The sequence below is a fragment of the Acanthisitta chloris genome, unplaced genomic scaffold (assembly GCF_000695815.1).
Source record: "Acanthisitta chloris isolate BGI_N310 unplaced genomic scaffold, ASM69581v1 scaffold25994, whole genome shotgun sequence".
Taxonomy (NCBI): domain Eukaryota; kingdom Metazoa; phylum Chordata; class Aves; order Passeriformes; family Acanthisittidae; genus Acanthisitta; species Acanthisitta chloris.
This window is the reverse complement of record NW_008671404.1, coordinates 26,874-38,859: the sequence shown is the minus strand read 5'-3', so window position 1 is coordinate 38,859 and position 11,986 is coordinate 26,874. Positions and strand designations below refer to the sequence as shown.

The 11,986-nt window shown below is 46.9% G+C and overlaps 1 protein-coding gene across 1 annotated transcript in view; it reads right to left on the bottom strand.

The window, feature by feature from the left end:
• The window catches only part of FNIP1 (folliculin interacting protein 1), a 41,987-nt gene that overhangs the window by 3,304 nt on the left and 26,697 nt on the right, over positions 1-11,986 (bottom strand). The window contains exons 11-15 of the mRNA XM_009074085.1: positions 11,771-11,856; positions 5,466-5,612; positions 3,316-3,485; positions 540-1,965; positions 35-203 (exon numbers count right to left, since the gene is read on the bottom strand). Of these exons, the coding sequence (XP_009072333.1) occupies positions 35-203; positions 540-1,965; positions 3,316-3,485; positions 5,466-5,612; positions 11,771-11,856 (1,998 nt within the window). The remainder of the gene's footprint in view (positions 1-34; positions 204-539; positions 1,966-3,315; positions 3,486-5,465; positions 5,613-11,770; positions 11,857-11,986) is intronic.

The window sequence follows — 11,986 nt, the reverse complement described above, 5'->3', positions numbered from 1 at the left end:
TGAGAAATACATTTACCAAATATAGCTTAATTACCTGCACAGCATGAGACAAATCTGACACCAAACAGTGCCTCAGCTTTTCATCACTTCCTATTCCTTGCAAAACAAAGTCAGGGACATAAGATGAACAGTAGCCTCCTAGTAAGGATCTTCCAAAATTGGCAATACTGGGCTGGACAGAGTTCACTTCAACTAATTTTGACCTGCAAGAAAGGCATATCAAAGAGATGTACAACAGTAAACAGCAAATTCAGTTTACAGAGAGGCTTCATTTCCACTTTTATCATCTCTCTTCTAACTTCCATTCAAGTGCTTTTTAAAGAGTTTAAAATCAGCTTTTGCAGAGAATACAAGCCAAGATCACAATGCACACTTAGTACTTTTTTCCAGGCCACTGATCTCTCAATATTCCTCAACAACAGCAAGCTCAAGAGACACTTTTCCTACCCCTGATGCCAAGTTAGGCTACATTCCTCCAAACATGTGACATGGGAAGAGGCTCCATCCCTTTTAGGCTGTTACTGCTGAACAGTACTTACCCAGGGAAGGGAATCTCATATTCCTCTGCCCAGTCTTCTTGTTCTCCTCCATAATAGTTAGTGCCCAGTCTAGTGAGATCATGGCCTGTATCCTCACTCTCGCTGTCACCCAGGGCACTGTCTGAACTCTCATTTCTTGGAATGTCCCAATCAATTCCCGGGGCGACTTTTTTCTCTACGTTTTCTCTGTCCCCATGGGGGACACGAATAGAGATTTTCTCTCTTTGGTCCTGCTCATTAAAGCAGTTTTTGTAGGTCTCTTGTTGACCAGAGTTCACGAATTTACAAAATTCACTAGGTGGTTTGCAAGACTTTGTACACAGCTTTTTAGAAAATTCTAAACTACTGTTGTGAGCAACAAGGTCCGTAGCTGTTTGCCCTGGAATATCATCAATAGTCCGGGTTTCAATTGAACTGTCATCAGTGAAATACTCGTCAAACAGACTTAGGCTCTCAGTACTGTATGGGTTTGGGTTCCAGCTCTGATGCTCACTAGCAACTTGAGGAAAGGGTTCAGCTGTCCCGCAGTCTCTATTTTGGTCCTCAACAGTTTGTTTAGCTTCACAGTTCTGATCAGCAGACACTCCTGCCTCCGCTGCTGGCGGGCTGTGATGCCTGGCAATTTGTTCCACTACTGCCTGACTTCTCAATTCGATGTCTGAATCAGGTGACATGGAATCTCCGATGAGGAAAGTCACCTTTGTCTGAGCCTCGGCTGCGCTGCATGGAAACGTGTCGCAGAAGAGCTTGTCGGGAGGCTTCTTCTCCACAGCAATTCCAGGTGTCCTCGTCGCCCCTCCCTCCTGGCTGCCTGACTCCAGTGGGTCCTCACTCCTCCATGTGTTTACTGCTGGCTCCAAACCAGTTTCTGTCCCCACACATCTTTCTGGCGAAGCTGACCCTGTGCACACCACAGTTTTCAGTTTGGTGTCCAGGCAGGGTCTCGGTTGTTTGGCATCAACAGTGTCCTCCTGGCCATCGTCAGGAACAATGGTTCTGTTCTCATCCGAAGAAGTTTCCAGCTCTACCTTAGGAGTGCTTTGTGTGTCTTCTCTCTCTTGGTGTGAAACACCTTCTATGTTCTGTGCGAGGGAAATGGGACATTTGCAATATTTACAGCTGCAGTTGGGAGCTCTCATCTCTTCAGACTCTGTTGGTAGCAGGTTGCCCCTGTTCTTGTGCATCGTGACAAGCACATACTCAGATTCCTCTACTTCTCCCTTCTCCAGCGTGGTAGTGATAACAGTGCCGGGCATGACAATGGCTTCATCTTCTCCATTTTCTAGAAGATGTGTTTCTTGAAGTTCAGAGCATCTGATGAAGTAAGTGAGGAAGTAAAGCAATCTCTGGACCAGGTCATGCCTTTTGCCAACCACAACTGTTTTTGCTAATCTCACAGGTGATCCGATAGCCCCATACAGGTCACCTAGGATAGAAAACAAAACACACAATTATTTGGCACCTTTGAAATAAATTATTCTTCTAACAGCCAATTGTTGGGACCAGTTTTCCAATGCCAGGTCTACAGCAGAGAAATACTACAGCAGCAGAGTAATGACAACTATGCTGTATTTTGTTTTCAATAGGGAGAATCCCAGAGATGCTGTTGGTATCATCTGAAAGGTGAGCCACTGGTCAGGGAGACATCTGATCTCACACATCAGGAAGCATTCACACCACCTCACTCCAGCTTTGGAGGCTTGTGTCCTGGGATCCTTATATAGCCACGGGAGAGAGGAGGCATCTGCACCAAATTACCCTGGAGTGTCTGGAAACTGGGCTGAACTTTTACCCACAAGAGAAAGCTGTGAAAGAAACAAACCTATGCCAGGAATGAGGGCAAGAAGTGACGGTGGCAGGTGCATGGCTGAAGCCAACCTCCTTCTCTTCCCTACCTTGAGCTCTGCTGTGGGTTGGATGGGTATTCTGACTGCAGCCCAGAGTCACCTGGGGAAGTGCCTGTGTGTTCTGGAGGTATTAGAGCACTGCATGAATGCAGGGATGAGGGGACATGGGGCTCAAGAGGCCTCAAAGGCCACCCTAACCACAGTGGCTCCCTCAAGTCCCATGAGCGCTGAAATCAAGTCTTCTTGCCAACTCCTGGCCATTCCTGCCTGTACCAGAATAGAGCAACCTCACAAAACCTTCCCTCCCCTTCCCTAACCAAATTCCATGAGTGTGTGTGTGCAGAGCAGGACAATCTGACCTCACCTCCCCTTCTCTGCTCAGCAATTAGCAGACAGTGTGACCAGCTACTGCACTGTCTGGGCCTTGGGAGCTTCCCAGGCAGTTGCCCAGCCATGATTTCCTGTCCTGCATCACTCCATTGTATTAAGAGTTTATTAATTTCTCATCAAAAGATGGATTTCCTCAGTTTGCTCTTTCCAGAATGAGGCTTATTGATAGCAGCATCCCAAAAAATAAAAAAGGATTTTCTTACAGAGGGAGGATCAGAGGAGGACTGGAGTCCTCCATCAGCACCAGGGCAGGTGTCCTTAAGGGACCTGACATTGACAACTAAAGAGGGCTTTACTTTTTTGGCTAACGTTTTATAATGGATAATGCCTTAAGAGATTAGAGCAGATATAAAACAATACAGTGACCACCTCTAAGCCTGAAATGCACACCTTTATCTCATTTTGAATTAAAACATAAATAACCTGGGAGGGAAGTAACAAAATAACCTGGGAGGGAAGTAACAAGCACCGTAAAACCCACCACATGCACTCCCATTTCTGTAAAGCTGCTGGGTGGTGTGGAGGTGTTTGCCACATACCAAGTTGTGCCCACAGTGGGTTGTAGGGATGAGTTTTGCCCAGCATGTCCACACTCTGGGAAGAATGTTTTTCCAGGAAGATTCTGATGGGTGGCTGACCATTGGGCATGACGGTGGGGACCCAGGCCAGGTGGTTGGTCAGCACTGCAGTCAGCAAAGCTGGTAAAAACCTAAAAGCAAAATGTTCAACATGGTTTTATTTCCAGGTACACACTCAGGATGTAAACTGACAGCAGCTCTACAGTCTACATGGATCAAGGATTGCAGACACAACCTGACAAAGGTGGCAGAGCTCATCCCTTCAGTCTTGGCTCTTTGGGGACTGAAGGGGTGGCTGGACCCTCCCTGCCACCCCTGCAAAGCTCTATTTTAGAACACACATTTAGAGTAAAATTAAATACTTTAACTTTGTGGCATCTCAGTTCCTCTGTTTGGCAATAATTATAAGACTTCCTATTTTGCAAGTTTTATGTTGTTCAGCATCTCAAAACCAACTTATTTTGTTCACTATAGGAAAGCAGTGGCACTGTGTGGTCTCTGTACTCCAAGGAGATCCCAAACCCTTAAGATCTGTGGCTATGGATGAGAAGGAAGACTATTGCTATCAAACCTGCAAAATAGCTGGGTGCTGTGTTCTTTCACCTAACTGTAGTGCAATTTCAGCACATATGGCTGCTCCTTTTCAAAAATAAACCCTCCCAAAGTTCTGTAGCTCAGCCACAGAGGCTGTGCCCTCACATTGGCAAAACACTTTGCACTAGCTAAGCAATTAAGGTGAAAACCTTTCTGAAAAATGTTAACTATCTGATTTATTGCAACGATGGAGCATGGTTTCTGCTCCATGGAGGGAAGATTTCCCTTCCCAGTCAGTTTTCCTGGCAGGAGCAGTGTGCAGGAGCAGAGCCCAGGAGCCTCTGCACACCGACAGATGGTGCTGGCGGCCACAGAGGCTTAGGTGTGGGGAGGAAAACAGTAAAATGCCTCAAAATAAGGTAATTTGAACAGTTTACCAGCATCAGGAACCCTACAGCTTCCATGTAGCTATTGCCTCACTGGAGACAGCCAAAGGAGGAGATGAGATTTAAAACTGGATTGGAAAGGATACAGGGCTTAATTTTCCTCTTGCCTGCATCACTGTAAATCTTACTATATTTAAAATAAAGAAAACAAACCCAAATAAATGACCATTTAAATGTAACCAAGACATATAGGGCTCAGAATGGCAGGGATCAGAGAGGATAATCCCAGGAAAAAAGCTTCCACTGAAGCGGGAACTGATTTTAAGAAAACACATTTGAACCCCTCACAACTCCCTGTGGTTTCTCCCACTGCACTGGGGCAGGAGCAGGTAGAGCACACTGACCACTGTCACCTCCCACCTGGGGAGAGAAGAGATGACAAAGGTGGTGGCAGAGCTGGAGGATGGGAGCAGCAGCCCCTTCCCTGTGGCTGCCCCTTCCCACCCTGCAGCGAGCAGTGCCCTGGGGCAAACAGCTGGTCTGACAGTGCCATTCCCACCCAAACTAGTTTGTGCTTGTTTTAGGACTTCAATAGAGCCAAACACTTACAAAATTTCCCCTATTCATGCCCTGGGGAAAGGGGATGAAGTGTTGACAAAAAGAGTAAATTTATCAGATTCTCCCCAGTTTATCAGGAACTAATTTTCTGTTTTCAACACCTGCTCACGGCTGTGGCCTGAGGCCAGAGAGGGGAGCACTGATGAGCACATCAGTTCTTTAGGGGCATTTTACAATGATTTAGGGTTTAAGAGCAATTTGTGGTCAGACAGTATTACAGACACAGCTCTTCCTGAATGTCTAACCCTGCTCGTCATATGATAACTGATTCTGCAAGGCAGATTAATGCATTTCACAAGGCATGTCCATCCCCCCCTCCAGACATCCACACCCATCACACGCCTCCTATGGACACGCTTCAGGTGTTCAGCCTCTACCAAGATTCAGAGGATTGTGGGGGAAGCATGAATTTAATGAGATAACTTCTTACTTCTTTTTTTGTGCTAGAAGAAGGTATTTCTGGATGACCTTTTGATTCTTTGATTACCAGGATTTTAACAACCGATTTGAAAATTGGTTTGAAATAAAAAAGCACAACCACATATGTAATTTGAAAACGAAAATCCAGCATACTGGTTTTTAGAAGCATTTTCCATCAAGAAAGTGAACTCCTTCATGAAGCGATGGCAAAGCTGGTTCTTCTCTGGTGTCCCTGACATCATGGTCAGCCAGACAGGCTCCCCGATCCGAGGCATCGTGTAGAGATTGCAAATAGTTGTTCTAGAAAACAAAACCAAAAAATCAAGCAGGCTAAACAAAAAAAGACAGAGATCCCAACTCAAAGAATTCATCACAACATTTAGTTCAAGCTATCATTACTATCAGAAACAAAATTTCTCCCATCAACCATTATCCAAACCACGTTGTTCATTAAATAGTACAAATTCACCCTTCACCTCACAGGTGCCTCCTCCTGCACCTACCTGAACTGATCCTGAACACAGCAACATTCACTGTCACAAGCTGACACTGCCCTGCTCTGAATGCAGAGGGAATGGATGATTTCTTGTAGCTATTATCTCTCTGCTTTCTCTCCATTTCACTCAAAACATACTTCTGCTTGATTTATGACTAGGACAAGTTTATCTGTATCTGACTTATAAATATACCTGAACTTCCTCCTTGCTTTAAAAACTTGGTGTATCTCCAGGCCAAACTCACCCAAGTGTGGATGTGTAGAGCAGGGGCCAGCTCACCTCTTTAGCTTTAAATAGTGTATGAGAGTCAAAGTCACCCCATGGCTGTGCAGATTACACACTCACCCACATCCTTTTTGACTCTATAGATGACAGTAAATGTATGATTAAAAATTTGGCTCTGCTGTAAAATACCAGATTAAACCCCCTCAGATTACTGTTTAACTCCTCTAAAATCTAAACTAAATTATAGTTTAAAGTACAAAGCTGATGTTATGACACTATGGGAACCTCTATTTTCATCACAGTAAAATTGTAAGTCTGAATAAACCCAAAACAACAAGGGAAATGACTGATGGATTCAGGTTTCTCCCTACCTAATGCACTACTTTTTCTAGACAAAGTATTTTTGTTTTACAAGACAATGATTTACATTATCCCATTATCCCTAGTACCACCCCTGACTTATAAAGATCTTCTCTGGATATGCTAGTCTCAAAATTTATAGACACTTCCAGAAGTAAAGCCATGGCTGTGCATGCCAGGCAGGCAAACACACTCGAGCAGCAGCTGCCAAATCTTCAGTGGTTTAGTGTTTAAAGTGAAACTCCCAGGAAGTGAGAGCTGCACGTCAGCAGCACAGCACAGCCCTGGTACAGGGGCTCCCAGGGGAGGAAGGAGTTACCCCCAGTCATTTGGCAGAGAAGCAGCTGTACAGTGACAACACCCCAGAGCAGCTCCCCAAAGGGCAGTGAAGGTGACCGAGCCCCGTGCTGAAGTTACCAGGACTGCTCCAGAAGGAAGGGGACAGTGCAGTGGCACTCTCTGCCTTATTTCTTCTACCTGTTTTCATCAAATACAAAATCCATTCTGTGTGCTCACAGCAGTAGAAATCAAGCCTCAGCTCTTCAGACCCTCCCCTGCACAAGCATGATGAGAATGCCAGAAAACAGCCAGTGAGCTGGAGAGGGGAACAGCTGAGTTACCTTTGTGCTCCCCAGCCCCCCGAGGCCTTGCTGTCTGCTGGGTCACTCTGCTTACCTTGTGCTGTGGGTCCTCTCCTGCTGACAGACCTGGGCACGACAGTTCTGCCAGGCTAGACACAGGTGGGGCACACAGCCAGGGACACTGCCACACCACAGGGGACAGAGGGTCTCCCTCAGCACAGTGTCTTGGGGCACTAGGATTTCATTCCTCAGCCACAGCAAATCGGGACTAGGGTGGGATTATTAAGGGAAAGCTTTCTGCTCACAGCCCATTAACTGCAGTGGATGTTAAAGAGGCTCAAAGAAAAGGAGAAACTCCAAGTCCAGGGATTTCAAAGCTCGAGGAGTTTCAAAGCTCCAAACAAGTACCAAAACTTACACCCCCCAGACACAGCTGACCTGAGAAGCTGAAAATAAACAGCACAACTTAATGTAAAATACAGCTTATTTCTCCTTCCTATGCAAACGAACCCAAGCCAAGCCTCTTGCAGCTCGGCTGTTTTGAAAAAGAAACTACTTCTATCCTAAAACCAACCTATTAAAATATTTGTTTTCGTTGAAAAGATAGCCTGAGTCTTGTGATTCGTTATTTACTATTCTGGTAACCCTGGCTGCATCTGCAGCTGATAGTGTTTCCTCCGAGCCAGATCAGATTGCCCTGGCCGGTGGCCAGCAGGCATGTGACTGCAGTGCAGGGAACCCTCCATGCCAGCGCAGGCAGCAATGGCACAGACACCAAGGGCAAGGATTAACTGCTTCCCAGCTCTGCAAACACCCAGGGAAGCACTCTCCTGCCAGTTATTAAAGGGCAAAACCGAAAACAAAACAAAACGCAAAAAACCACCACTGAGAAACCCTCCCCAAACGCTACAGGGAAGTTAACTGGATTTTAAAAATAATAACCACTAAAAAACCTCATTGGCCCCTCTCGGCCACCTGCAGCAGCAGCCCCCTCCCCTCCCTGCCCCCAGCACACCAGTGTGTGAGGAAAAGCTCAGTTAATGACAGACTCTGCTCTTTTGAGGGTTTCAGGACATTTAAATTGGGTTATATTTGGAAATGCCTCTGGCAGGCTGAACTCCAGCCTGCAGCTCACAGGCACCTCAGCACACCAACAGAGTGCAGGGGCCATGGGAGACACTCAGGAGACACCTTCACATCTCACAGGGCTCGAGAGCCTACACGGCCGAGCCCATCCAAGAGACAAGGACATCCTGAGCAACCCCCTCCTCAATCCCTCTGGGCTCTGCCTGCCCCATGGGCACAGATGGCACTGAGGTGAGCAGCTCTGCTCCCACAGACACCACGGCACCGGCAGTGCCACAGCAGCTGCCCTGGGCACAGCTCCCTGCTTCACCCCCATCCACAGGCACCCAAAACTATCCCAGCCTTTTTCCTGGATTTTGGTACCAGACATCTTTCCCTGGTGCTGTACAAACCAAACTGAGAGCATCCTGCTGCAGCCCCCTTCCTCCCCAGGGAAAACACACAGACCCTCAGCACTTGTGCTCCCAGAGCTGCTCTGCTCTTTAGGAGCCACAACATAATGGCAAAGCTCAGCAGCGATTAGGGATTGTTTCAAAGAAAAAAACCAAAAATCAGTGGTTTAGGAAGCTTAATTCACATGCATTTGCCCCCTATCCTCATCCCTTCCTTCCAAAGATGAATTTTCCTTAAAAAGGAACAAGCAAACGAAGGCATTCCCCGCTGCAGGGAGTGCAGGAGTGGGCACCCCACGCAGGGAGCCCCTGCGACTCGCTGCCCATGCTGGCACCATCCAGCAAAATGCACCAGTCAGTTCACAGCAGCATAAGCTGCTTAAAAATTACTGGCAGAAAATAGGATCAAATCTGTCTGCCAGAAAGCAGAGAGAGGTGTTTCCCTGGGCCCTGCGATCAGTGTTTCCGTGCCAGCCTGTGTGAGTGCCACACAGGTATTAGTCAGATGCATAATCTGTGTTATCAATGTGCTGCGTTGGCCTCGGGGACTGAGGGAGCTGAAATGTTTATGCAAGTACAGTAGCTTATTTCATAAGTCATGTGTCTGCACAGCTGACATCCACAGAGAGTTCTAAGCCTCTAAGTCAAGTGTTAATAGCTAAACCCATCAGTGCTTTAGAAAATTAAAAATTCCTGTAAAGTGACTAATGATGCAAGGGTAAGCCTGGAGCTGGGCACCAAATCGATGGCAAATTTATCAACAGCATCCATTTGCAGGAGCAGCCAGGACTTCCAGAGAAGGCAGCTTTGTTTTATCCTGGATGAGACAATGAGAGCAAAGGAAGGGTCTGTTTTGCTGTCTTCTCCCTCTCCATCCTCCACCACCAGCAGGTAAATGCTTGCTGACCCTGCAGCCAGCTCCTTGCAGTACTCTGCTTGCAGGAACTGGGGTGACCTACAACCACAGCCCCTTCTTGGCCAAGGAGAACTTTAGGGTGGCAGGAGGTAACAACTGTCACACTCCCTCGTCCCTGCTCTGCTCAGCAGGGTAGCACATCCCCTGTGCCCCCCTGATCTGAGGTTACTCTGATCACCAGAGGAGTGCACATCAGCTACACCTGAGCACCTCTGAAGATCTGGGTTTTTTTTAAAGAAAAACAAACAAGAAAAGATTAAACCCCAAAACCAACCAGACTGCAATGAGTTAAACCAGCACAGGCTTACATTTTAGAATCACCAACCCACTGAAGTCAGCACCCTTCTTCCCTCCAGCACAATTTGCTAAGAGGGCAGGAATCAACACAAGTCTCAGGTTCACCAAAGGACTCGGCTCCTGACTTCCCCGTGACTTCAGTGGGAAAGCAGACGCCTAAAGAGATAATAGTGTCCTAAATGGGTTTGCTGAACCCGTGCCAAAGCATCTTTGCATCCAGCCTTCGGTATTTAAATATACCTCTTTCTTCTTACCAGACACATACTGCATTGCTTTGAAAAGCAAGTAGCTCTTGCATGTCACAGAAATGAGGATGACCTGCTCTTGCATGTCACAGGGGCATGAGGAAAGACCCTGCCCAGGCTGGGGGCACCAGCTGTTGCCCACCTCTGAATGCAATCCCTTAAAAAACCCAACAAAACCCAGAATTGCCAAAGGCTGCTGCCCCAGGAAATTCATTTCTGTGAAATTAAACTGGATTTAATTTACCTCGTTACACTATTAAAGAGTAATATTTATATCACCATGGAAACCTCTGCATAAATCTGGTGGTTGGACACATGCTCCCAGTGCTGGTTATGCAACGGCCGTGTCATGGGAATGATCCCAGCTCCTGGTGTGCAGGAGAGAACCAATCCACCCGTGTCTGCTGGGACAGAGCTTTCCTCCTCAGCCTGACCACGGCAGCCTTCCTCATCCCATCCCAGCTCAGCACTGCTGAGCTGCCCTCCAGGAGGAAAAACCAGCGTGGGGGATTTGGCCTTTGTTTTCAGGGTCATTCTTCCTACTTTTGACGTGGGATAGGTGCCCCTCCCCAGCCCTCTGGAATTGTTTAACTTGGAAGGACAAAGGAGAATGGGCAAAGTCCACTGAACATATATAGAGGGGGAATGTTTTGGGGGAGGATTTGGGAAAACAGCTGGGGAGGTGGTGTTAACAGAGGGTAGGAAGGCAGGGAAATGGCTCAGGAAGAGACCAGGGAGGAGAGGCAGAGCAGAGCTGCGGGAGCAGAGGGAGCACCGTGGCTGCTCAGAGTTGCTGAACTCGTCTCGGGCCCCTGGGCAGGATCAGCGGCTCCAGCAGTCACGAGCTCCCTCTGCTCCCTCTCTTGGCACAGCTTATCCCATCCACCTCTCACCGCAGGCCCACGTGCTCCCTCTTCCCTGCCTCCTGTCCCTACAGAATTATCCTCTGCCCTTCCTTGTGACTGCCTGGAGGTGAGCTTCTGAAAAAATTAAAAACACACTGTGCCTTCATCCTGCAGCACCACCTCACCCATGGCATTCAGGTAGTAAGCGGAATGGTAGAAAAGTAAGTGAACCCTCAGGATCCTTCACTGTTCAGTAAAATATGTCCTGATGTCAGGGTTTTCTTTTTATAACATCAGAGCACTGTCTTCTATAATGTCTTTAAAAAGCAGCTCTACACTGGTTGTAAAAGGAAGCACCCTGCCACTCCCATCTGAGACGAGATGAATCACTCGAAACAGACGGATTTCATCTTAATTCCCTCCCCATGACTTCAACTATGGAAAGAAAATACAGCTAAATGCCAGGGATGTGCTTATCTGTGTTACTTTGTGTATTAACTGTTGAACAGAGAGGCTCTGCAGGTACTGATAGCTAGAGATTACAGCACTGCATTTCACTGGGGGAGAAGATAGCCCTCCTTCTTCCTAGCTGGTTATCTGAAACGCCTTTAGAGCACAATTTAGAGCAGGGTGAGCTTTGCTTACACATCGGGAAAATACACAGTAGAGGAGGGTTTCCCTAACATGGCATTGCAATACTTTTTCCCCCTCTGAACAGGCCTGAAAAGACAATTTAAGAGGTCACTGGGAGCTTTGTTACCACTTACAGCACAGAAAACCTTGATCATCTGTGTCCTGTTCACACCAGGCCCTGATGGATACACACAACTGGCAAAATCTAAAAACACAGCCAGATGAGAATGGCTTGGTATCACCAGTTCCTTTGCTGTACTTACTTTTGCAGAAGACTTTAGGTATTGTAAGTTACTCATCCTGCTCTAAGAAGGTCCTTCTCAATCAGCCTCGAGTGCTTTTGAAGAAACAGACACAAAAGGCAGGAGACACACTGCTCACCTGAACTCATTTAGTGCATCCAGGATTCTGTTATACGCCAAACTCCGCTGGCTGGCGTCAGCTGATCTCCGGCTCATTTTCATAGCCTTGAAAACAAGCATTGAGCAGATAAGTAACAGAGAGCTACAGAAGCACAATAAATGGAAAACAAAGTCATGTGTTTGACTTTATCTTTCATGCAACTAGTCATGCAAACAATTTTTCTTAAGTGATAAA